Source organism: Gymnoscopelus braueri (assembly GCF_963280865.1).
Source record: "Gymnoscopelus braueri genome assembly, chromosome: 5".
Lineage (NCBI taxonomy): Eukaryota > Metazoa > Chordata > Actinopteri > Myctophiformes > Myctophidae > Gymnoscopelus > Gymnoscopelus braueri.
The window spans coordinates 23,811,663-23,836,006 of record NC_137606.1 but is presented as its reverse complement, the minus strand read 5'-3'; the positions used below and the strand labels follow the sequence as shown (position 1 = coordinate 23,836,006).

At 43.2% G+C, this 24,344-nt stretch overlaps 1 protein-coding gene across 1 annotated transcript in view; it reads left to right on the top strand.

The window, feature by feature from the left end:
• gbe1b (glucan (1,4-alpha-), branching enzyme 1b) overlaps positions 1 to 24,344 on the top strand; it is a 96,009-nt gene that overhangs the window by 28,609 nt on the left and 43,056 nt on the right. The window contains exons 8-12 of the mRNA XM_080428769.1: positions 7,859 to 7,974; positions 8,470 to 8,597; positions 9,876 to 9,974; positions 23,702 to 23,812; positions 23,897 to 24,068. Coding sequence (XP_080284895.1) covers positions 7,859 to 7,974; positions 8,470 to 8,597; positions 9,876 to 9,974; positions 23,702 to 23,812; positions 23,897 to 24,068 — 626 coding nt within the window. The remainder of the gene's footprint in view (positions 1 to 7,858; positions 7,975 to 8,469; positions 8,598 to 9,875; positions 9,975 to 23,701; positions 23,813 to 23,896; positions 24,069 to 24,344) is intronic.

Sequence of the window (24,344 nt, the reverse complement as noted above, 5' to 3'; positions counted from 1 at the left end):
AGTGAGCCCGAATGGCTCCGAGTGCAGCCGACAAAAGACGAACGGCAGCCATTGTTGTTTGTGCGAGTCAGGGTGCGAGTGCCTTCACTTCTTACTTTAGCTTATAAAACGCAACTCAAACTTCTTCTTTGAGGCATGGAATTCACTTATAACATATCGTTTGGATAGAATTTAGTTGTTTCACTTCATATGGTGGTCAATTAATCATGACAGAGCCTATTTAAAAATAAAAATTCAGAGAACCGGCAGGGGCGGCCAGTCACACGCATGTATCCGAATAAGTCAACCTATTTTGGGCATGGCCATCTCAAAAGTCCCGTTGCGTCACATTAGTCGCGGAAACGCGCCAGAGACGGGGAGATAGTGACACCACGCACGTCTCTGTGTGTGTGTGTGTGTGTGTGTGTGTGTGTGTGTGTGTGTGGTGGGTGGGGCGGGGGGGACAGCCATGCGCGCACACAGGGAGAGAGGGGGAGAGAGAGGGAGGGTGGGAGAGAGAGAATAGTTAGCCAAACACAGCGAGAGAATTTTCGCTGACGGACAGAGAGAGACAGAGAGACATAGAGGGAGAGAGAGAGAGAGGAAGAGAGGGAGGGAGGGAAAGAGAGAGAGAGGGAACGAGGGAGGGAGAGAGAGGAAGACAGGGAGAGAGAGAGGGCCAGAGGGGAGAGAGAGAGAGCCAGAGGGGAGAGAGACAAGGAGATGGAGAGAGAGGAAGGACGGCAGGACGCGATGCGCTGTTAAAAATTTAAAAAAATTTTATCCCACGATTTTTGAAGCCCCAAATAAGCGAGCCCTCGCTTATTTTTGCGCGGACGTAATTTGTTTGTCATTGTGGTGAATGTTGTGTGTGCTGCTGATGTTTGTTGTGTGAAGCTTAATGTCAGAGTGTTTGTGTTGGAGCGCCTCAGTGCGGCTGCAGAGTTCATGTGCAACATCTTGCATGCGTGGCTGTGGCTTTACAGTCCAGGGTCTCCAGGGACCCCCAAGGGGGGGGGGGGGGCCGACCCTCTGGGTATTTTTTTTTATTTTTTTTATCCCATGATTTTGTACCCCCAAACGACATTTTCTTTGGGGGGGGGGGGGTTAGGGGGGGGTACTAGAATTCTGCCCGCGTAGCGGGCAGAACTTCTAGTATATATATATATGCACATTATACACTTTATTTATAAAGTACATCAAAACTAATTTACAAAGTGCTTTACATAAAACTGATGCAGAAATAATAAAATAAATGCAGCAACATAGTAAAAATACCATAACGGTGCAGTGAGCATTACAATTTCACACTTTAAATTTATGGAACAGCCTTTTGATAAATGTAAGAAGACAGTGATTTATCAAGCCTCAGGCAGGTCATTCCAGAGTCAAGGAGCCCTGACATCAAATTCACGGTCATACTTTGTCTTGAGCTTAGACTCGGCTACAACCAGCAGTTTTCTGCCTGAGGACTTCAATAGTGGTATACGGAGTGTCTCCAGCCATGATAAAGATGCCAGTTGGTATTATGTAACCTGACTCCATCATGGTCCAATGGATAAAATATATTTTCATTAATAATGAAGAAAAATCAATTAAAATAACTTGGCTTCCTCAGTGGAATTTTGTGAATATTAATCTCCTTTAATCATCTCATCAAAGTTCCCTTATTATAACTCACATACTTATTGTAGACTACTGGCAGTCTAATTAGCCCATCTCATTTATATCAAATATTTATCTGTAGCTACTGATCTAGAACTAGAAAAAGTGCTCCTCGGAGCACAGGTCTCCCCCAGGTCAGGTGCGTTATTCTGGCCTCCTGGTGGCGCTATAATAGGCCAATGTGAAAAGGGTGCCATTTATTCCTAGGCCTTTCACGGCAATCAGACACTGCATTCATGATTTGAGGCATTTTGTTCCAAAAATGTGTTTTGCTAAATTAGACCTGCTGGTGGCGCTATAACAGGCCAATGTGAAAAGGGTGGCATTTCTTCCTCGGCATAGTGGGAATGTGCGGGTGAAATTTCACGGAAATCGCAAGCTGCATGCATAGTTTGAGGCTTTTTGTTCAAAACGGACCAATCCTGCAAACTTTGGAAGCAAACCTTAGGCAATGAGGATGGAATATGGGAAATCAGACAGATCCGTGTTGATCACATGACTATAGAGATACTGTGTACCGATTTGCATGACGTTTGGATAAAATCTGTAGGAGTAATATTAAAAAATGGGTTTTGCACAAATCAGCCTCCTGGTGGCGCTATAACAGGCCCATGTGAAAAAGTTTGGGCAGAGGTTCTGAATTGGCATTCAGGGAGTGTGTGTGCACAGTTTCGCAGCGACCGGGCCAACGGTGCCGGAGATTAGCTGGTAACACACGGACAGGACGGACGGACACACGGACACACGGACGGACGGACAGGGGGTAAAACATACTCTCTCACCATGCCTTTCAGCCTGGCGGAGACAATTATACAAATTATACAGCTATAATCTGTGTCTAGCTAAATGTGTGAATTTGCCAAACGTTGTTACATGTCATTTCTCTGTATTTCCTGGTTCTCTCCACAGCATGAGCATACTATATAATAGTAAAGGAGAGGTATAAGAGTAACATGTGAAGGCAAGAGATAGAGTTCCCCACTGACGAATGGCCTGGGGGTTTTATTGTGTTCAAAACAAAACAAAGAAAAATGGAATAGAATAGAAATTTGGCAAGATGGAAACAAAACGACCAGGCTCCCCTAGGAGTTCACACCTTTTACTGATTCGGTCCCTCGAAGGACTGGGCCACTGTCCAGCTGACCAATCGATCAAGAAGCCAACAATAAGCGGTCAAGGGTTCAAGTGCCAGCCTAGTCCAAAAGCCTATAATTCCTGTACCCATGAGGTGTTTTTCCTGCCACAGCCACCAGCCTCTGGTGAGCTCCAGGTAACGAGCTCAACTAGCTCCGCGTGTGTGCGTGCGCGTGTTTGCGCGTACCCTGAGCTCTCGGTACATACCACACATTACCAATGGACAGGAACGTAGAGGTCCTCCACTACAGTATAATGCCCTTCACCCTTATACTGTATCTATCTAACCCATTAAGACCTGAGGCGATTCTTAAAAATGTTTTCTAAATCCTAACAGTTTTTTTTTCTTTTTTTATAAAAAATTTTTTTTTCAAGATTTTTTAAAAATAGCTGATCTACAAGTTGAGCTTGTACATCTGCTATTTTTGAATAGCCAAAGAAATCTAAAGTGACACAGATGCGTTCCAGGTCTTAATGGGCTAATGAAGATAACATTCAAGCCATTTTCATATAATCTTCGTATCCATTCTAGAATGGACCCATTTTCACTGAAATGTCACAGGAGGTAACACAGCTGCCATTAATAAAAAATAATAGTGAGTACATTTGATTTAGGTGTACCAGTTAAGCTTTGACAGCGACTATTGTCAATGCTTAGGCACACCTAAATCAAACGGACTCATTATGAATGTTATTATCTCCAGCTGTTTGGACCCCGTTAAGACACACTGGGAAAACAGTCCACCATGTCATGGTGCCCTGCTACAGTTTTTGCTTAATTTTATTCCATGATTTTTGCTTGGCTTCAACACTTGCTTGTCTTGTAAAAAAAGAAAAGAAAAAAAAGATGAAACCTATTAAGGAGATTATACACCACTAGCAACTCCTACCTTTCAAAAACAATAATTGCCGGTATATATGTGGTGGTCTAATTAATTGCCTCAGAAAGTGACTGGGACTGAAACCAAGATGTGAATTTATTGCAGTTGTGCTTCTGGTCATTGCCACTGTTCCCTGGATGCATCATACCAGGGGACCGGAGAAAAGCCTGAAATGCGTTAAATGAGGCACCTTATATGTCCTTTTCGCTCCAACAAATGCACACCATCCATCAGGCTGTCTAGTGTTGTTGTTTGAGCATCACAACTCTTGTGGAATGACCTGTCAGCTTTTTAAATTTATTTTGTCTTATCTGGAGCTTAACTGTAATGTTGTGACTACAGGGACTTAAATCTTCCTCTCTGCCACTATGACAAGTTACCTTGACCCCTTTATATAAAACAGACTTCCAGGAACACAGCATGTTTAGGTTTCCATGCTGTAATTGTCACATAAATTCTAGAATATGGACACAGGAAATAAGCTTCTGATAAGTGAGGCCTTGTAGGAGGAGCAGAAAAACTAAACTGATTTACAAAAGATGAATGAACGCATATTGACTTACAGTTTTGTTTGTTTGACATTCACATAGTGCGCCTTATAGGTAAAATATGATCAAATATCACAGTTATCAAATCAGTATTGTATTAGCCTCGGAAACCCATGCCTTTTTTTTGTTACAAAAGAAAAAAAGTCTGGGGAACGGTGGTTTCGGAGTGGGAGTGAACCTTGTTATCTCCTAACCAATCGGAGTGCAGAGGGGCGTCGCTCTAAATTTGGTGACGTCAGCGTGTTCCATGCACAGGCCGGGGGGGGGGAGGGGAGGCGGGGACATAGATTGGTGAAGCAATAGGAAGTGGCGCTGGAATCCAACCGCCTGGGTTTGGATCCGCCCTTCAAGACCATCGATAGGGCTCGCTCTTTCAGGCTAGTATTGTATTGAATGTTGCTACATGTAAACTCTCACAACATTTGCACTCCAACTCCACTAGTGGTTCGAAACAAATTGTCTGTATTTCATTTGGTGAGGGTTTGCATGATGAGGACAGCCGGATGTGTGATCCACTTTCATAATAACATCACAAACCAGAGGTTGAATTCATTTACTGCATACGCCATACACTGTAAAATAATCAATTATATTTAACTGAGTGTACAAAGAAATCACACACAGTGTGAAGTAAGCAGTGTCTTTGAGTAATGGTACTACTCTATTTGAGTGTGTGCATGGTACTATCAATGTACAGTAAAAACACATCCCATACAGTAATATCAATGTAAAAACATCCCATAAAATCTATGTAAAAATGTCAGCTTCAGATGCAGCTGTTTATGCCATGCTCATACAGACAGACAAACACACGCTTGCACGCACACACACACACACACACACACACACACACACACACACACACACACACACACACACACACAGTAAACACACACAGTAAACACACAAAGTCACTGGTAGACGCGGCCTGCACCACTTTAAAGGAGTGTAACTCGGAGAGTGTACAAATGTAACCAAATGGACGCATTTGGTTACATTTGCCCACTCACTGAGTTGAATTGCCACTCAGGATTTTGCAGCGTAGATAAGCAGTGTATTGCATCAGGTGTAGGGATCTAACTTCGCCCTGTAATTGGACTTGGTGATGAATGGCGTTGTGGATCTTAATGTGGCAGTATGGTTTCATCTTGAGCCGCTGGCTCTCGCTGGCTATTATCTCTATCCCGTGAGGATACATTGTGTCTGAGCCTTTGTTGGCTCTGTGCAGTGGAGTGGTGCACCTAATCTATTTATCACAGGGGCTGCGTGACCACCCAGCCAGGTTGCTATATCGGATTCCACATGGATCCCATGTTGCGTTTCCTCTGGGGAAGCATGCAGCTTTACACCTATCAAACAGTGTTGCTGGGGGTGTTCCCTCCTGCCCCAGCATACGGAGCGTGGAACATCACATTATCTAAACGTATTTTATGTTAATGTCGTTGGGAATTTGGGATTTTCTGACATCGTGACATGCCCTAAAATTGTATTCATTGTTTGGCATTTTGACATTAAAGGTTTAATGACATTCACTTTTACACCACATTCAAAGTCTTTGTCCTGGTCCTTCAAAAGTGTACAAAAAGTTTTAAGTGAAAATTCCATTCCAGTGATCAATGGCAGGTGTTTTTCTCTCACATTTCTAAAGCCTTTTCAACTGCAATGAAAAAAGAAATCTTTGCCTGCGGGTGTCGCTGGTGAGGGATTTTGCCTGTCAATCATCGCCTCTGCTCCGCCCCCCCCAAAGGAAAGGATAGGGGAGGGGAGGGGCGAGGAGGAGAGTGGGCGGGATTATTCGACAGTGACCTCACTGTCGAAGGGCCAAGCTCAGATTACTTTTCAGCCTAATTATTCAGAAAACCCCAGACCACAGAAAATCCACTGAATGTTTTAAGTTCAGGTTTTTTGGGTGTAATTGAGGTCATAAAACCCCAAATAAAACATTGAAAATAAAAAAAGTGAAAATGAATGTCATGATACCTTTAAAGGCGCAGTCTAGGTCTTATTTTAATGACGAAAATAATCTGTATGGTAGAGTATGTAATATACAATATAACACATCTGCAGTGGTTGGAAGTAGTTTACCCTACTCTTCCATTGAGAAATATTGATCATGGTATCAGGCAGGACACCTACTGTACTGGTTGACATGTACTGTAGTACTGCCTGATCTCTCCTGGCCAAGCCGGGATTGGCTCTAGAAGTTTGGTCTCTCACGGGGGAGACCCGCGTTTGAAAGTTATGTATTGTAGCTTTCATGGCCTCTATCAAATACAGTGCATAGTTTAGTTTAACCTATTTCGTAGCCAGGAAAGGTACAGTATGCTCTCCATGCTCATCTCCATTCACAAGACACGAGAAGAGGCTACTTGTATTGTACAGAGAGCACTTAACCACTTTCAATCTGGCATCCCCATTTTGGGCATGTCATTATAAGCGAACATTTTCAAAAGTTCAAAAGGTTTCCGAAGCAGTGAAAATTGCAGCGCTACAAGCTTACAACGCGTATAGGGCTTATTAAGTATTAGCTAGAGCTGCAGTACAGCAGATCAAATAGAACCATGGTCATGAATATGGCTTGTACCTTACATCCTCCTCTATGCTACACAGTAAAACATTTTATTTACTGTCATTCAAATTCCAGATCTTATTGTGAAGGCTGGTTCCTTTCGGCATGTGTACTGTATAATAATTTAGTTTCATTACATATAATTTGCGTGTAGACACCAGCACTTACATACTAGTAATGGTTAATTTATCAAGCTAATACAATTGTACTACATTTACCTGGACAGCTTTGTTGTCAGCAGCCTGCTTCTAGAATGTCACAAATATAAGTACAGACCAAAATGATTGGCACTGACCAGCACTTAACTGATGATTCTAGGCAACATGTCCTTGATCACATACAGCGGAAGTGTCTAGTATATTTGTTCATGTCTGGATGACACATTCTCCCAGATTCATCAACCTTCACGGATAGGGTCTACAATACACCATCAATCAATGAACTCCTAAATTCTGTGCCGACATAGAACAGCCACGAAGGCCCTCCATCTATGTCTCGCTAGTTAGTTAAGAAAGTTATCGGAGTTTTTGTCTTCCTGGTTGTGTGGACTGAGATGTCAGTCACACTTCGGTAATGGAGCCCAAAGCAGGTAGAAGTATATTATCTCTGATCTTATCCTTGATTGTGAGAGGGAACTCATTTCCTCTGCATGGTGTTTGTTTACCCAGGTGTTACATGAAAACCTATCAGTTCAAACACGCAGAGACATACTTAACACTTAGTGAGTCGGCATGCTGATGGAAATCAGACATGGCTGTATACTGTAAGCCATTGATTTCTCTTCCTGACAGCGCTAACAATTGGACACATCAGGGATGGCTTGGCTTCCCCTCTACAGTTTAGTTAATGAAAACACCATCTCACACTCACACTCCATCTCTGACATAGTGGAGCTCCGGGTATCAATACGGGAATGTCCTGTAGTGGTGAAAATTAATCTCTGGAGCCTACAACCTGTGTGAAGAGATGTGTGAATAATTCACAACGTCTTGTTTGTCTGACCTTGAAGTCCTCTGTGTGTGTGTGTGTGCGTGTGTGTGCGCGTGTGTGTGCGCTGTGCGTGCGTGTGCTTTCCTTTCTAGCTGGGAAGTGTTGCGGTTCCTGTTGTCGAACTTGCGCTGGTGGATGGAGGAGTACCGTTTTGACGGCTTCCGCTTTGATGGCGTGACCTCCATGCTGTACCACCACCATGGCATAGGTAAGGCTACCTAACGGGGCTGGAGTCATGTCACCACCACCGTGTCTTCAGTAAGGCTAGCTACAGTAACAGGACTGGAGTGATGTGCACAAAGCATATCAGCCAGCTCATCCCATAGTCCAACACGCATTGTAGCACTGAGCATTTAATTTGCAATGCAAGGCAGCTGAAGCGTTGGGTTTAGCCAGCGGGGGTTTGGCTGACGGGGCCGAACGGTGCCATTCCAGCAGGCTTCACAAAAATGGTTCATTGGTGCTTCTTATCAAGCAATGTGTTCCTGTGAAAGAACACGTGTTGCTGGGAGAAAGGCCACATTCTTTAGTCTTTGTGGGGAAATTCCAGACATTTTGAATAGAAAGTGGAGCAGGGAGATAAGCTGACGTGCAAAAAGTCTTCAAGCTGTACTATAGCAGGTGTGTGTTGTGTGCACGGCTGTTCAATCCGCAGGTGTAATATTGCAGATGTCTGTTGTGTGCACGGCTGTTCACTCCTCAGGTAGCGGCTTCTCAGGGGACTACAGTGAGTACTTCGGCCTACAGGTGGATGAGGACTCTCTGGTATACCTGATGATGGCCAACCACATTCTGCACACTCTCTATCCTGACTGTATCACCATCGCAGAGGTGAGACGACCCGGGTCAGCTCACGATACGATAACTGTGGCGATATTTGGTCCACAACAACGATAATATCACGATACACGATATCTGCGATACTCGATATATTGCAAGAAATGTAATCAACGATATATCACGATATCTGTAACTGAAAAATAAAAAGAATACCCATAAAAGGCAAAAATCTGAAATTATCTATGTATAACGAAATCTTATTCGATTTTTGTGCAAGTAAAACATTGACTGCAACCTGTCCTCAAGAGAGGATGCAAAATAACCCCTCTAAAATAACTGATGCAAATTAAATTTAAAGGGGGAAAATACTTTCTAAATAATGAGAGTAGCAACTTGTTTTATGTAAATCTGGCAGTGCTTATAGAATCAACAATGTGTTTTATGTAAGCATTGGCCCATTTCAGTTCTTATTGCTTTGATAAGAACACAATAAAATAAATGAAATTCGGGGCGTACAGTGGTTAGGATTTATGAAAAAAAAAGTGAAATGAAATCCTGGACTAATATCAGTGGTTAGGATGTATGCAAGTACTGTATGTAAACCAGAGAATACTTTATTATTATTATTATTAGTAGTAGTAGTAGTAGTAGTAGTAGGGAATCCTTAGAGCACATGCATGGTGTAATATTTGCTTTGGTTTCAAAATCATTTTATAACTAATGCAATGAAACTATTGTTCATGTATGTGATGATATACAGTAATGCTTTAACACAACTGACAAAACAAATAAAGATATTTGCCGGCAGTGTATCGATTATTTATCGCAAGAGAGAGTATCGCGATATATCGCAAAATCTTTATTTTTTCACACCCCTATTTTGTGGGTGCACAAATGTAACGCTTACGGGTCCATTTGGTTACTCACAGAGTTATGAATGGATAAATTAACACTGAGGACTTAACTGTGTACCGTAATCCTGCATGTTCACACACACACACACACATACACATACACATACACACACACACACACGCACACTTAATATTCAGTTACTTCAAACTGACACCGACCACTGTTAAGATTAATGAGCAAGCTGACTAGCACTCTACCGCTCACACCCGTTGTCATTGGTTTAATTAAAATACGATGCAGTGGTAAATGGGTTGCCACCATTTTGTTTCGTATATGTGCCGTCAAGTAGTAGTAAACATGTGATTTTTAGCACATCGTTGCACAGATAAAGATGCAAAAGAAAAAAAATCTGTCTATTCACTCTCACGGATGCAAACACAAGAAAATGTAATTAAAACGTTTGTCTCATCCTAGGATGTGTCAGGAATGCCTGCGATGTGCAGAGAAGTGGCAGAGGGAGGGCTTGGTTTTGATTACCGTCTGGCTATGGCCATCCCAGACAAGTGGATCCAGGTGAGCATGTTTGGAGAAAGGCACTATATAAATGCAACAAAGGGTGCAACAATTAACACATCAAGTGCGGTACTCTGGTACGTTACGCATCAGAGGTGTGAAAGCCAATACTTCCAAAAGACAAAAGTTTACTATTATTTAGACTCTTAAAGGGATATTTCACTTTTTTTTTTAAAGTGGTCATTTTATCGTCTACTCAGGCTTTTGTGAGCCCCCCAGACAGTTTTTAACACATCAAGTGCCAGAGGTTTTTTAAAACAGGGTACATCTAGTGCCAGCGTTCTTACCGTGTACGCTGATCTGTTTATCGCTGTAGTCGCCACGACGAGGACGCGGATGTAAACAAAGGGTGCGTACACGATGGTCGAGGGTCCCGACTATCGCCTGGAACAATAATATTTCGAACGCGATCCGCCGTTGCAGAGTGATCGGCCATCGAAAATGGCTCGTTTCCACCAAGGTAAAAAGAAATGGAGATATGAAGCTTTTTCTCAAGGAGTTATAATGGGAGTGGACTGGAGGTAGGTTTTTTGGAACGGATCCACATCCGTCCTTTCCATTTTAGAGACTTTGTGGACCATCCCAAAGTTGCGTTAGAGCGCCCCATGTGAAAAAATTAAAAAATAGAAAAATCTCCTCACGAAGATCTTCGGTTATGGCACTCAACGGGTGTATTTGCAAAACCGAAGATTCACGGTTTTGGCACTCAGGGCTCTATTCAGAGCCAGATTTGAACAAACCACTAATTAGGGATTTCGGACTAGGCAAGAGGCGTTTCCCCGCAAAATTCGGTATTCTATGGCACCCCCCTCACCCGCCAAACACCTGAGCTACCCGTTACATTATGCATAGGTGTGGTTTGGGCGTTACAATGATAAAACCAATCACCGTGCCAGAAGCCATTGCCTTTAAGAGAAGACTGCGCTAGCCGTCATCCCGATCCAATATATGCTCTAGCCTATCTACCTGTCTGCACTGTTGCCTGGTCTGATTATTATAAGCCACATTGGGCTTGTTTTCCTTCTTTTTTTTTTTTTTTATCCAAATACATTTTTATATTAATTTGTAGCCTATTGTGTTCACAATAAGCTTGTCATATTAGTCAGATCCGGAATAGTATATGAAAGCCATTTAAAATATGTATACTATTGGTACACACTGGCTGCTCCCAAATAATTAATTACATCATGTTGCGACAACGCTCCTACGTGGTACACAGACAAACAGTAGCACATGGGTATAATAAATTGGACAGTTTTAGGAAAGGTCTATCACGTTGGCTGTTATCGTTCTATTTCCACCGTTCTAATGGATTCCAGGGGTGTGTAAACATCTCTGAAGTTGCTCCATAGTTTCCTCTGAAGTGACGCAGTTAAAGTTAACTTACATCCATATTGTCCCCGTTATCTTTCATCATCCACCTTTGTTCAGTAATCCCGAACAGAGCTAAACTTTAAGTTTACATCAATCAAAGCCTCTCAAACCCAGACACATTGCTGCGATGCGTATGTGCGTCGCCTACCCAAAATAACAGACATACAAGCTATCAACGGCGCTGCGTCATGTCGTGTCGACAGTTACAGATCTGTTATTTTGGGCAGCATACAATGAGGCGCGCGCGCGCCACGGAGTAGCCTATCACTAAACCAAAAACATTACATTACGTGGTCAACAACATACTAGACATGTAACTTGCTTGGAGCTTTTAATGCAGTGGTTCTCAACCTGTGGGTCGAGACCACAATGGAGCACCCAACGCCTGGCGAGCTTGTAGATCTGCTATTTTCACAATATTTATCTGTGGAACCGAGTCAAACAAAATGGGGGGGTCCCCAGTTCAAATATGGTTATTTTGGGGGGTCATGAACGTAGCGTTTGCATGGGAGGCGTTGTGAGCTTGTAGATCTGCTATTTTCAAATAGCTGATGTATATGTTAGAGTGCTCATGTGGCCCATAGTCGCTTGACTCGCTTCTTTTGGGCTGGTTTTCCTAGACCTGGTTGCTTGTTAGTTGTTTTTCCTCACAACACTGGCACTGATGATAACTAGACGGCAGCCGTCATAGAATCAAAATGACCCCGCTGGGAGTGGTGGTGGCGTTTGTGGTAGAGTGACCATGGGTTTGTATGAAGAGAGATAGCGCATTTGCGGTAGAGTGAGCATGGGGTTGTATAGAGAGAGATAGCGCATATGCGGTAGAGTGAGCATCGGTTTATATGAAGAGAGAGAGCACATTTGCGGTAGAGTGAGCATGGGGTTGTACAAAGAGAGAGAGGCATTTGCGGTAGAGTGAGCGAGCATGGGTTTGTATAAAGAAAGAGCGCATTTCACACACAGATCATTCATATATTACCAAGATTTAATGAGAAATAAGGCTTCTTTAGAAAAATGACTGACGGGCTGGGCTGGGTCTAATTTGTCAATTATTAGTCGAGCCGGGCTGAAATATTTAGGGGATATGAAAGCTCTAGTTAGTAGTTTGAAGTGCTCATGTGGCCTTAGAGTTGCTTCTTTTTGTTTTCATAGACCTGCGGACTGCGTTGCTTATTTCTCTCCAAGGCTGGCAACACGGCTCATGGTCCAACGCACAAAGCCATTGTAGTGTCTGTGTGCACTTGACGGGTGATTTTATAAACCAGCGGGTGCTTCTAGAATCCACTATCCCCCGTCCCCAAGCCGTACCCATGTGTGTCTGTAGAATTGCAATGTGGGGGATATAGCAACAACACGCCCACAGGCACACCTCCACGCGCAAATAACGGCGTCGGCATAATGGTGACGGGTAGAGCAGGTGCTAGAATAACCTATTGGGGCGGCGCAGGTCCATTATCCCGATTTAACGGGGAATTTTTGGCCTGAGAATGGGGCCCTCAATGTGTTAAGTTGCTTGATTCAGTATTTCGATATTTGATATTCATTTGATCAGACACGCCCCCTTCCTATACAAACCCATTATAACTTCAAACTCTTTTTTAAGTTGGATTCATAAAAAAAACCTTCCTTGGCTCTGGTGACTCACCCTGCCCTCCTAATACGTGAGGGGGCCGTGTTTTTTCGATTACTTTTTTCATTTATTTAATAAAAAAATCCCCCAAAAATATTTTTAAAAAGTGCTCCTTGGAGCACTGGTCTCCGCCAGGTCAGCTGGGTTATTGTGGCCTCCTGGTGGCGCTATAATAGGCCAATGTGAATAGGGTGCCATTTCTTCTTAGGCCTTTCATGCTAATCGGACACTGCATTCATGATTTGAGGCATTTTGTTCCAAAAATTTGTTTTGCTAAATTAGACCTGCTGGTGGTGCTATAACAGGCCAATGTGAAAAAGGTGGCATTTCTTCCTCGGCCTAGTGGGAATATGCGTGCAAAGTCTCACTGAAATTGCATGCTGCGTTCATGATTTGAGGCATTTTGTTCAAAAAATCCTGCAAACTTTGGAAGCCAATCTTAGGCAATCAGTATGGAATATGGGAAATCTGACAGATCTGTGTTGATCACATGACTATAGAGATACTGTGTACCGATTTGTGTGATGTTTGGACAAAATCTGTAGGAGTAGTATAAAAAAAATTGTTTTGCACAAATCGGCCTCCTGGTGGCGCTATAACAGGCCAATCTGAAAAATTCGGGCCAGAGGTTCTGAATTGGCATCCAGGGAGTGTGTGCAGTTTCGCAGTGACCGGGCCAACGGTGCCGGAGATTAGCTGCTCACAGACAGAAGGACACACACACAGACACACTTACAGGGTACAAAACATACTCTCTCGCCATGCCTTTCGGCCTGGCGGAGACAATAAATGAAAAAAGTAATTGGGAAAAAAGGAAAAAAAAACACGACAATGACAGTCAGCAGAACCAAGGACAGGTGTTTCTGATTCTTAAAATGTTGGTAGATGAAAGCATACAATCCCAACTACGCAAGTGTCATCGATATGGAAAAACATGACTAATGTGAAAGCTTACCGTTGGGAGAGGGATAATCGTACTCTCTACTCTGGCACGGTAAGAAGTAATCATACCTAATGTGAAAGCAGCCCGAGTTTCTCAGGGAGGGTACAGGCAGGGAGATGAATTTAAATTGTAAATCTATGAATTTCTTGGCCTTTGGTGTGAAATGAGGCATCCAATAAATAAATAAAAACATCACATGGATGCACCTGGGACGTATCATCAGTGTTGTAGCCTGGGGTCGACGGGTGTTTCGGGTCTCGCAACATACACCCTCGCCCAGGTGACTCGCAACATACACCCTCGCCCAGGTGACTCGCAACATACACCCTCGCCCAGGTGACCCAGCCGGGGTTGATCAAGCCCCGACTTACGTCCCAGTAGCTACCCACCGTCAGTCCTTTTAGGGCAAGACAGGGCCCCTCAGTCCGCTTCTCCGGAACTACTCTGCCGGGACCAATAAACATTACTCATACTCCATGGAATCAGTCAGAATCCTACTGTACACTGTGAAATTTATTTTCCAGAGTTTTTGATTGTTGTGAAGGGGGTTGCAATTACGGAATGACTTAAGCTGCCTGTGTGTGCTTCAAAGCTGTCTTTGGTTCTTTTCTCTTTGTGCTTTGAGGTTAGTACAGTATATTCACTTTTTTTCCTTTTGCTTATTTGTATAGCAGTGTTGATTCATTTTCTCTTGTACCGTAATCCTGCTGCCTGCAGTGAAAATGTCAAGGTGATGACCAGCTATTATTTATGCCTTGTGACCTTCATTTATGAATAAATGGGAGCAAGTCATAATATAAGGGTTATTGAAAAACAACAGCATTTCATTCATTATTCAGCGGAAATGAGGCCATTTAGCTAAATCAGTAATTATGAAAACTGCACATTTGATGTACACATTAGATGCAACAAAAAATTTGAAAAACAAAAGGAGCGAGAGTGGGAAAAGTAAGCTTTCATAATGCTATCTGAAGGCAGTCTAGACAATGTTGTAGAAATGTCTTTTGTCATGCCTTCTTAAGTGGAGGCAATTCAATAGAGCGACATTCACCTTAGCATTTCTCTTTGCTTCATTATTATGTCTGAAACTTCTGTCCTTGGGGTAGCAACATGAAGTGTCCAACCCCACTAATGCTCTTGTGGGTGAATGGAAGCAAATTGCAGCAGCAATGTTCCAACTAGTGACAAGCCATCCCAGAATAATGGAGAATGTTATAGTAGCAAACGGGGGACCAACTCCATATCAATGCTCATGATTTGCTCCCATTTAGCCACAAGACCAGTGATGAGGTCAGACGCTGATGTTGGGTGATTAGGCCTGGCTCACATGGCATTCAAATTCATGCCAAAGGCGATTTGATTTGAATTGCAAATAACAGCAAATCATACACATGTTCGTTAAAAGACATTTGAGTGTGTGGCAGTCATATCTATAATAAATACAACTAATTTACATAACAAAACATCAAATCATGACGATGTATAAAATACGATAACAAAACAAGAAAAGGAAGAAATTGGGTCTCTGCCAGGCCGGGTGGCCTACACAGGACCCACACATTTTGGATGTCGGTCATAGCCAACTGGAATGGAATATGAAAAATCTGACTGATACAGTTTTGGACAAAATCTGTAGTAGCAAAATGTGTTTTGAATAAAATACGATGTTGCTTCAAAGCGTGAAGTAACCTGTTATAGCGCCACCATGAGGCCGATTTGAAAACTATGAAGCAGTGGTTCTTCCATGGCCTACTGGGAGTGTCCATGCAAAGTTTCACGGCGATTGGTCCAACAGTGCCGGAGATTAGCTGTTCACAGTTGGATGACCTACACACGGAAGGACGGACACAGAAATGGACAACATAGTCTCCGGCCTTTGATTTCGATTATTATTACAAAACATACATTAACCATTTAAGATTTAAGGTTTTATACATCAGCTCTTCGAAAATAGGCGATCTAAAGCTCACATAAATAAAACCATAATAAGCCGTAACAGTAATTAAAAACCCATGTACCCGAATGTGTGCATGTGTACATTGTACAGGGATATTGAAGCAGTCAGAGGTAGTTGCAAAGCCACAGTAGATGCAGCTCTTTTGGTTTTGAGGGGCAGGGATGTGTATCGGCGTCCTCAGGGCATGAGGTTATAGTGGGCATGGAGGGAGTGTATCTTCAACTATTTGTGAGGCCTTCTTTACTGTCCGTTTCTCGTGGATGCTGCTGAGTGGCTTCTGGTCCCGCCTGATGATCTTGCTGCTGGTCTTTACAATCCTGTTGCGGGGTTTCGGATCGATGGCGCGTGTCGCACAAGACCATGCTGTGCTATCAATATGGATTCTGCAAACAATTTATAGAATGCCTGCAGGACTGATGGCCGGAGCTGGACCTGGACCTCATCTTCCTGAGGAAGAACAGGCGTTTGTTGGCACTTGGAATGTATCCTCTCACCATTGGTCTTAAAGGTGAGCTTGTGATCGATGGTCGTGCCAAGTTTATATTCCTCGTGACAGGTTTATACTCCTCAATGCGCTGTAATGTCTGGCCATTTATCGCCAGGCTCGGGCGAATGGGCTGGTTTCTTTGGTTTTGCTGGGATTTAGGTCCAGGTATTCTCACACCACTCTGCAAAACTGTGGATTAATTTGCTGATCAAGTTGTGTCAGTGATAACCGTGTTGTCGACTCGTCGAGTATTTTATATACAACATTTCAAGGGTCTGAGCTCTTACAGTCATCTGTGCACAGGGTAAACAGGACTGGTGAGATGACAGATGCTTGTGGTGCCCTAGTCGAATTGTTTCTGCTAGAGCTGTAGTGACTGTTGAATTTGATTGTCTGCTGTCTATCTTTGAGGAAGAGGAGAATCATGAGGTGGGGATTGACATTCATCTGAACTCTGTCATACGCTTCTGTATAATATTACAATTATAATAAGTAGAAACTAGTCTTACTGAATACTGTAGTTTTTACATTTACCACGGTGGGTGGCACTCAGGGGAGCACTAAGACGTGAGATACAGTATATGGGACAGCTGCAGCCTATGGGATTAGGGAAACAAAAGCAGCCTTGTAACTATAAGGTTTGTATCCGACCCCGGATTCAAACCCGCATGAGAGACAATATTGCTATCACTTTTCTAGTAAGGCATCCCCATTTTGTATGGGAAGATATTGAGCTTATATGAGCTTCAGGCAGAACGACTATGAACCAGTAGCTGTCCTACCTGACACCAGGGTATACATTTATCAGTGGAAGAGTGGCAGATCCAACCACAGATGTGCTAGTTCTATTGCATTAACATATTCTACCATGCAGACTTTTATTCATTGAAATAAGTTCCAGATTGCAGCTTTAACCATAATCTGCTCCAGTTAAGAACGATAAACCATGTTTTTTTACAACTATATAACTGAGATAAGATACTGCTGAAAAAGAGCAATATCCAGCCTCTGCAAACCATCCCTAGATAAATCACGGTTAACATATAGTGTACTGTACATGTTGTTTTGCCCATGCCATCTACACTTGAGAGGCTGTTGTAAGACTATCTGCAATCTTACTGTATGATTGAATGAATGAAGACTGGTGTGCACTCTGCTTAGGAGCCCCTACATAATTCATAATTGATTATATTCTCGTCCCTTGGGGTTGTCTCCTATGTATTCATTCATATCCAGGACATCCATTGGTGGTTTTTATTAAACTGCCGAAGATTCCGCCGGAAAAACATGTTTGTGGGAAAGCAGATAGCGGTCTCTCTCTGGGGGGTTTTGCGTATCTGTTTGGGTGACGAGGGTGCTGCGGATCTCTTGAATCATACTCACCCTTTGTGTTTACTGTATCTGGGTAGATACAGGAATTTCATATCATTATTTTGGTCGTCTACATGTCTTGTAAAAGTAGCAATATGCTTTTTAGATGTAGAATGGCCTACAAGGTTATGTGGAAAATGTCTCCCCCCCCCTCTTTTTTCTTTTATCCAACACAACAAACGTTATAATTACTTGATCTTGTAGGATGTGTGGGAAGTGTCTCATAAAAGTATTTTTTTTCCCTTCTTTTATCCAACACAACAAAAGTTATATTTACTTGATTTCATGAGAAGCTACAGTGCGTGTGACCTCGTAACTGCATGCATCCTCTCGCACTACAGTGTTTCTTGTCTCTCGATGGGGGACGTCCACGCATCGTTAATCAAGTCTGTCTCTCACAGCAGTGGTTTTTACTCGGTAGCAGAGCGAGATGGAAAAGAGGAGGGGGAGGAAGAGGGGGTTTAGTCCCAGACTTGACCTTCCTCAGCGATGCTTGTGCTAGCTGTGCAGCGAGCAGTGCTGTACACCACTGAGGCGCAGCCTTCTTGACAGTTTACCCAGAAGGTTCATGGGATAATCCTTCGGATGCCTCTGGAGAGGCGGTTGCTGCTCATTCTTTTAAAAACAAAAAAACGGCAACAACATTGCTTGCAATGTAATATTCATTTCGATCGTTCTTTGGGCTGCTTTTTCTTTTCTCAGATTATATTTGTTGCTTCCCTGAGGAGGCGACGCCATGTGAAACGCAAAGCCAGAGCAAAGCAAGCGAGCAGTGTTATTCATGTATTTCTGTGCAGGGATGCGTTCATGTGCTTTCGGAACATGGCTTGGCATGCCCAGTGAAGTGCACTCAGGGTTGCCTAGCCTCCTCACAGAGTGTCAATTTGGAGGGATTTGAATGGGCTGAAGTAGAGCCCCGACTGAGGTGTGCGTCTTTGAGAGTAAAGCGAGAGAACCCAGAGACAAAGAGAGAGAGTGAGCCATGTGTAGATTTAGAGAATCATGGTGTGCGATTGTGCGTACGTGCGAACGAATCAACAGCCTGGTTCCTATGAGCTGAGTCTCACGCTGTGCTTTGTCCTTTGCGTGACTGATTCACATGACTCATTTCTTGGCTGCGCCAATCTGTTAGGACCAACTAGCTGTGAAATACGAAGATACGTTAATGAGAGAACCTGATAAAGTTTGGGATGATTCGATCTGATAACAACCATAAAATGCTGTCACTCCTAATGGATAATGTGACAAAAGCCCTCTAATTTAACAAGTGCCCTTCCCTCTAGCTACAATAGATTGAGATGTAATTGAAACAATTAGAGGTTGAGGAGGTAGGGAATTAGCCATTATCTCTTTTTTTTACGGTAATGCTCTGCAAGAGGCAAGTCTACAAATAGGTCTGTCTGTCTGCTTGTTTGTTAGTTTGTTTGCCCGAAGCTAATCTCACGAAATGCTGGACTGATCTACACCATACAGTATGTTTTGCGCATGCTGCCATTAAGCCGAGGAAATACATCAAATGCATTTTATTTCACATTATGTTTTAGATATATCTTTTTTATATTTAGCTTTAATTGTCTCCGCCAGGCCGAAAGGCATGGCGAGAGAGTATGTTTGGCACCCTGTCCGTCCGTCCTTCCATCTGTGAGCGTGTGTGTGTGTGTGTGTGTCATTCTGTCTGTGTACAGCTAATCTCTGGCACCGTTGGCTTGATCACAGCGAAACTGTGCGCACACACTCCCTGGATGCCAGAGCAGAACCTCGGCCCCACATTTTTCAAATGGTGGGCCTTTTTATAGCGCCACCAGGAGGCCGATTTGTGCAAAAAAAAATCAACCGATTGCGGTGAAACTTTGCACGCACATTCGCGCTACGTTGAGGAACAAATGCCACCCTTTTAACATTGGCCTATTATAGTGCCACCAGGAGGCCGATTTTTGCAAAAAGTATTTTTTTGATATTACTCTTACAAATTTTTCCAAACATCATGCAAATCGGTATATATTATCTGTGTGATCAAGATGGTTCTATTCCATCCTGATTGGCGAATTCCGAACAGTGCTGGCCCACAATAACCTACCTGACCTGGCGGAGACCTGCGCTCCGAGGAGCACTTTTTCTAGTTTCATAATGGAATTGAATGCCTGTCGGATCGGGCTGAAATCTTGCCCAGATATGGAGTCATACATCATAGATATGTCATAGATGACTGACATGATAGCCTGGCCAAATGAAGCCCGAGATCCACCTGGAAGCCACTTCCACTTCTTAATCATTTTATTTGTGTTCTTTTCACTCAAAATTCAAAAATTCAAAATATCAGCCTACTCATCATCTCCATCTACAGTAGGTGGCCAGTGACTTTGGCCATTTTCCTTCCACGCCTCCTGCATGGAGCGCGTGACCCGAGATGATGTTGGTTCGAATCCAGCACACAACACCAATGGTTTTGATAATGTGGATTGTGGAAGTTAAATGGTGGATTTGTGGACTCATATGAACAAACTTTCGTTTTATCAACAAAACGCATCTCATTCTGTTTGTGTGACATGCATGATGCAAAGGTTTTGAAAGTGAAACTGGTCAAAGTCACTGGCCACCTACTGTACTGTATGAGCTTGATGAAAAGGAAAATTTGGTCCCGATACTTTGGTCTGTCCATCACACTGGCATTATAAACCTCTCAATTATAACATTGCTTACTGGCTGCCTATGATGGAATGCAAATTGTCGACTTGACTCCACGTGCTCATGGCTTGCCAGTAGCCCAAGAGCAGCTCCAACTCACTTTCACCCCTCGCCCTATGTCAACCTCAGTTCGCCTTCTCTAACGGAGGCATTTCTGCTTCAGCCTGCTTTATTCTATTAGCTAATTGCACTCCGATGCCGTCCTCGTATTGAGTTAACTGCCAGTGCAGGATTTAGACACCAAGCATCTTCGGCTTGGCTTATTGCAAGCAAACTGCGAGGAGGGCCAGGCAGGCGGTGCCTTTCAGTAGAGCTAAGCCCCAGGCAGACACATTTGCGTGGGCAGAGTTCATTTATCTAAAAAAACAGTGAACATATAAAGATACAGAGGCATTAGTTAGATCCATGGGATTGACTACTGCTCTCTCTCTACTCACCTCATACGTGTGAGATGGAGTTGGATGTCCCCATAGCAACGCAAGCTAATACGCTGTTGCAGAAGTGGTTGTTAAAAGTAAGGCATAGTCAGCATGTCTAGGACAGTAATCACATCTAAAATACTTGCTTTATTCGCTGTACTGAACCCATGGCCCCTCAAATCATTTCCACCACCTCCGGACCAGGTGAGAAAAGTAGAGAAAGCTGCTGATTAGATCAACCTCGACCTGCACTGCAATTTTTTGTTTATTTATTTTTTTGGTCCTGGCTCTGCCTAATTAATCTGGGTTCTCTGGTTGGCTGCTGACAGCAGGCTTGTAAAGTAAGTTTTGTGCACTGCTCATTATCATTGATGAAGTGTAGTGTCAGTAGTGCCAGGCAGCTTGGCTGGTTGGGGTTGATGTGGGTGAGCCGGTGCTAGCCCAGTCACAGCTCTCTCTGCTTAGATGCCTCCACTCTTAGATTAATTGCTCCCAGACCACTTATGTGGTTAAAGTGAACCATAATGATTCATAAGGAAATGCAGACCATTTGACTGCATGGAAACCGACATGGCTTGGATAATCAAATAGATGTTTTGGCTGTTTTACCAGAGTTGAAAAGATAACAGTATACCTATTTCCAGCCTTGTTCTTTTTTCCTTTTCTTTTCATTCAACCTTTATTTAAGATAATGTGAGAAATCATTGAGGGCAAACCTCACTTAAAATGATGCAGAGAAATGACATTGTGGAAAACATAAGATTAACTAACAAAATACGTTTTAAATCATTTCCATGTGAAATACAAGCATACAAATGAACAAACAGAAAGAATAATTTAAACCACTTACAGACAGGTAATGGACAGTAATTTAGTACATTCCTAAATTGTCCAAGAGTTATATGAGTATTCAGTTTTACGTCACGTCGCAAGAGATGCCTTGAGTCTGCTGCAGAAACTCTGATCAGACCTGGCATTAGGTACCGTTCAGAACCAGTCAGTCAGTCAGTCAGTCACTGGAGCGAGATAAAAAGGTACCAATGTTCCTTCCAGTGCAACATGTCATATGATATGATGTGATGATAATGTTCGCTATTATTGTGCAACCCCGTCATACAACGATGTATGAAATGTCTTATATCACCATTAACCCTGATTAAGTCAGCTTGCCTGTCAAAACCCTGGTTTTGTTCTTATTAAACTGCATGGAATCATTGAGTGTGTGACCATCTCTACATCTCTATCTACAATGAGTCTGCACCTCACTACTAGGTAGGTGCTCCTTACAGTACATTTGAAATAACACCATTCATATTACTCTTAAATAGATTAATAATGATAGTGACAGGAACTGCAAACATAATATGTTGGAAGAAAAATAAACAAATAACTTGAGGCCCAGCTGATTTAGCCAGCGTATTCACTCTTCATTCCAAATGGCAGAGACCCAGTCCTGTCTTTACGTTAGATCAGCGGTTCTCAAAGTGGGGTTTTGAGACCCCCCAGGGGTCCTTGAGGGTCTACTAGGGGGGCGCTGGCTAAATGATTGATAGTTAGGAACCAAATGGACCCTTATATGATTGTGTTTCAGAGAGTGTACAAATGGAACCAAAGGGACCCGAGCTATGGGGGTCTGTGGCCTAATGCATACCAAACAGGGCCCGGAGTAGACACTGCTCATATAGGTTTTAAGACCTGAGGCGATTCTTTAAAATGTTTTCTAAATCCTAACCGTTTTTTTTCCCCCAAAAAATGTTTTCAAGATTTTTCAAAAATAGCAGATCTACAAGCTCAAAGCGCGGCACTCGGTGCCGCGCTATGAGCTTGTATATCTGCTATTTTTGAATAGCTAAATAATTCTAAAATGACACAGATGCGTTCCAGGTCTTAATGGGTTAAAGACGGGAGTTGTGGTAGTGGATGTCAGGTGATGCACCACTGCATTGAGGATTGCTGGCGGCGTTAGTGATGGCTGTGAGAGATTTAGATTTAGAGACGGCCTCTCTTTAGGCCAACCACAGAGTTCATCTTATACCCATCGATCCACACAATTTACTCTCTTTACTCAAAGGATTATGGTCCTGTAAAGTAATATAAAGGTTTCCCCACATGTCAATCATCTGTCAAGGCCTGCTCCATTGAGCAGGCTTCAGGCTGTGAGAGAGAGAGAGTGGCCAGTCAAGCTTCCTGCCAATCAGACAGACTTCTTGTCTATCAGGGTTGGTTGGTTCTCTGGGCATATTGTAGTTTTCAACCCTCTCACCTCCCAACTTGGTTTTATTTCGTTTTTCATTTCAGGTTGATCTTGATCCTCTTTATAGCCTATTCCCCTGTTGTGTATTGGGCCCCCATAATACACAGTGAATGATTTGTGATTGCAGCACTATCAGAAGTAATGCACTGTGTAGACGGGTGTTGTTATGCATTTGTTACATACCTGCATATCCCTCTGACCTCTGCAGATGACCCTTTTGGCAGATAGTATGGATGTAGTTTGGCCCGGCGCAAGGAATTGATTTCAGGCTTGGATTTATTGTTGAATCCTCCCAATTGGATGAGAGTGTTTGACCTTGCCCATCGCAGGTGTGGTAGTGGGAGGCTGCTGTATGACTACCCATGGGCCATAGGGAAGTTATTAAAAAACTCCATTACCACCATTCAAAGATAGACATAACTCACAGTGGGGATATAGAGATGTCAAAACAGAGATGGATCAGGGAAGAAAGTATAACCTAGACGAAACTTGTCGTAGAAGGAGCACCTAGTGTACAGCCGGAACACAATGATGAGCTTTAGCCATCAGTCAGACTCAGAAAGGATCTCTCAGCTGACCATCTATCATCCCCTCTGTCTCTCTGCAGATCCTAAAGGAGTTTAAGGATGAGGACTGGGACATGGGCAATATTGTCTTCACTCTGACCAACAGACGCTTCGGGGAGAAGTGCATAGCATATGCTGAAAGCCACGACCAGGTACAGTAAAACCATCTCCATAGGTTTTATACCATAGCCATTGCCCAGTTGATGATCATAAACGTGAACGTTTGTTTCTCTAAGGCTCTGGTTGGGGACAAGACCCTTGCGTTCTGGCTGATGGACAAGGAGATGTACACCAACATGAGCTCCCTGCTGCCCATGACACCTGTGATCGATCGCGGCATCCAACTCCACAAGATGATCCGCCTCCTCTGTCACAGCCTGGGCGGAGAGGGCTACCTCAACTTCATTGGTGAGTCCGTCGTCATGGTAACAAACACAGAGAGTCCACACGAATAAGAAAGAAAAACCGGTGCGCTTCCTCTGGATGCCTTCTTAGTTTAGGCAGTGGGTGCTCAGCTATGTATACAACTCAAATCAAAACTTTTTAATCTGCTCTGAGGAAGGCTGCGGCCGAAACACGTTAGCGTTCTCGCAATAAAATGATAAACTACATCTGAGCCACTGTCTTGCAGTATTTATTTTGGAGTGCCGCTTTTTCCACTTAGGTGGTTTTTGAACAGAGAGA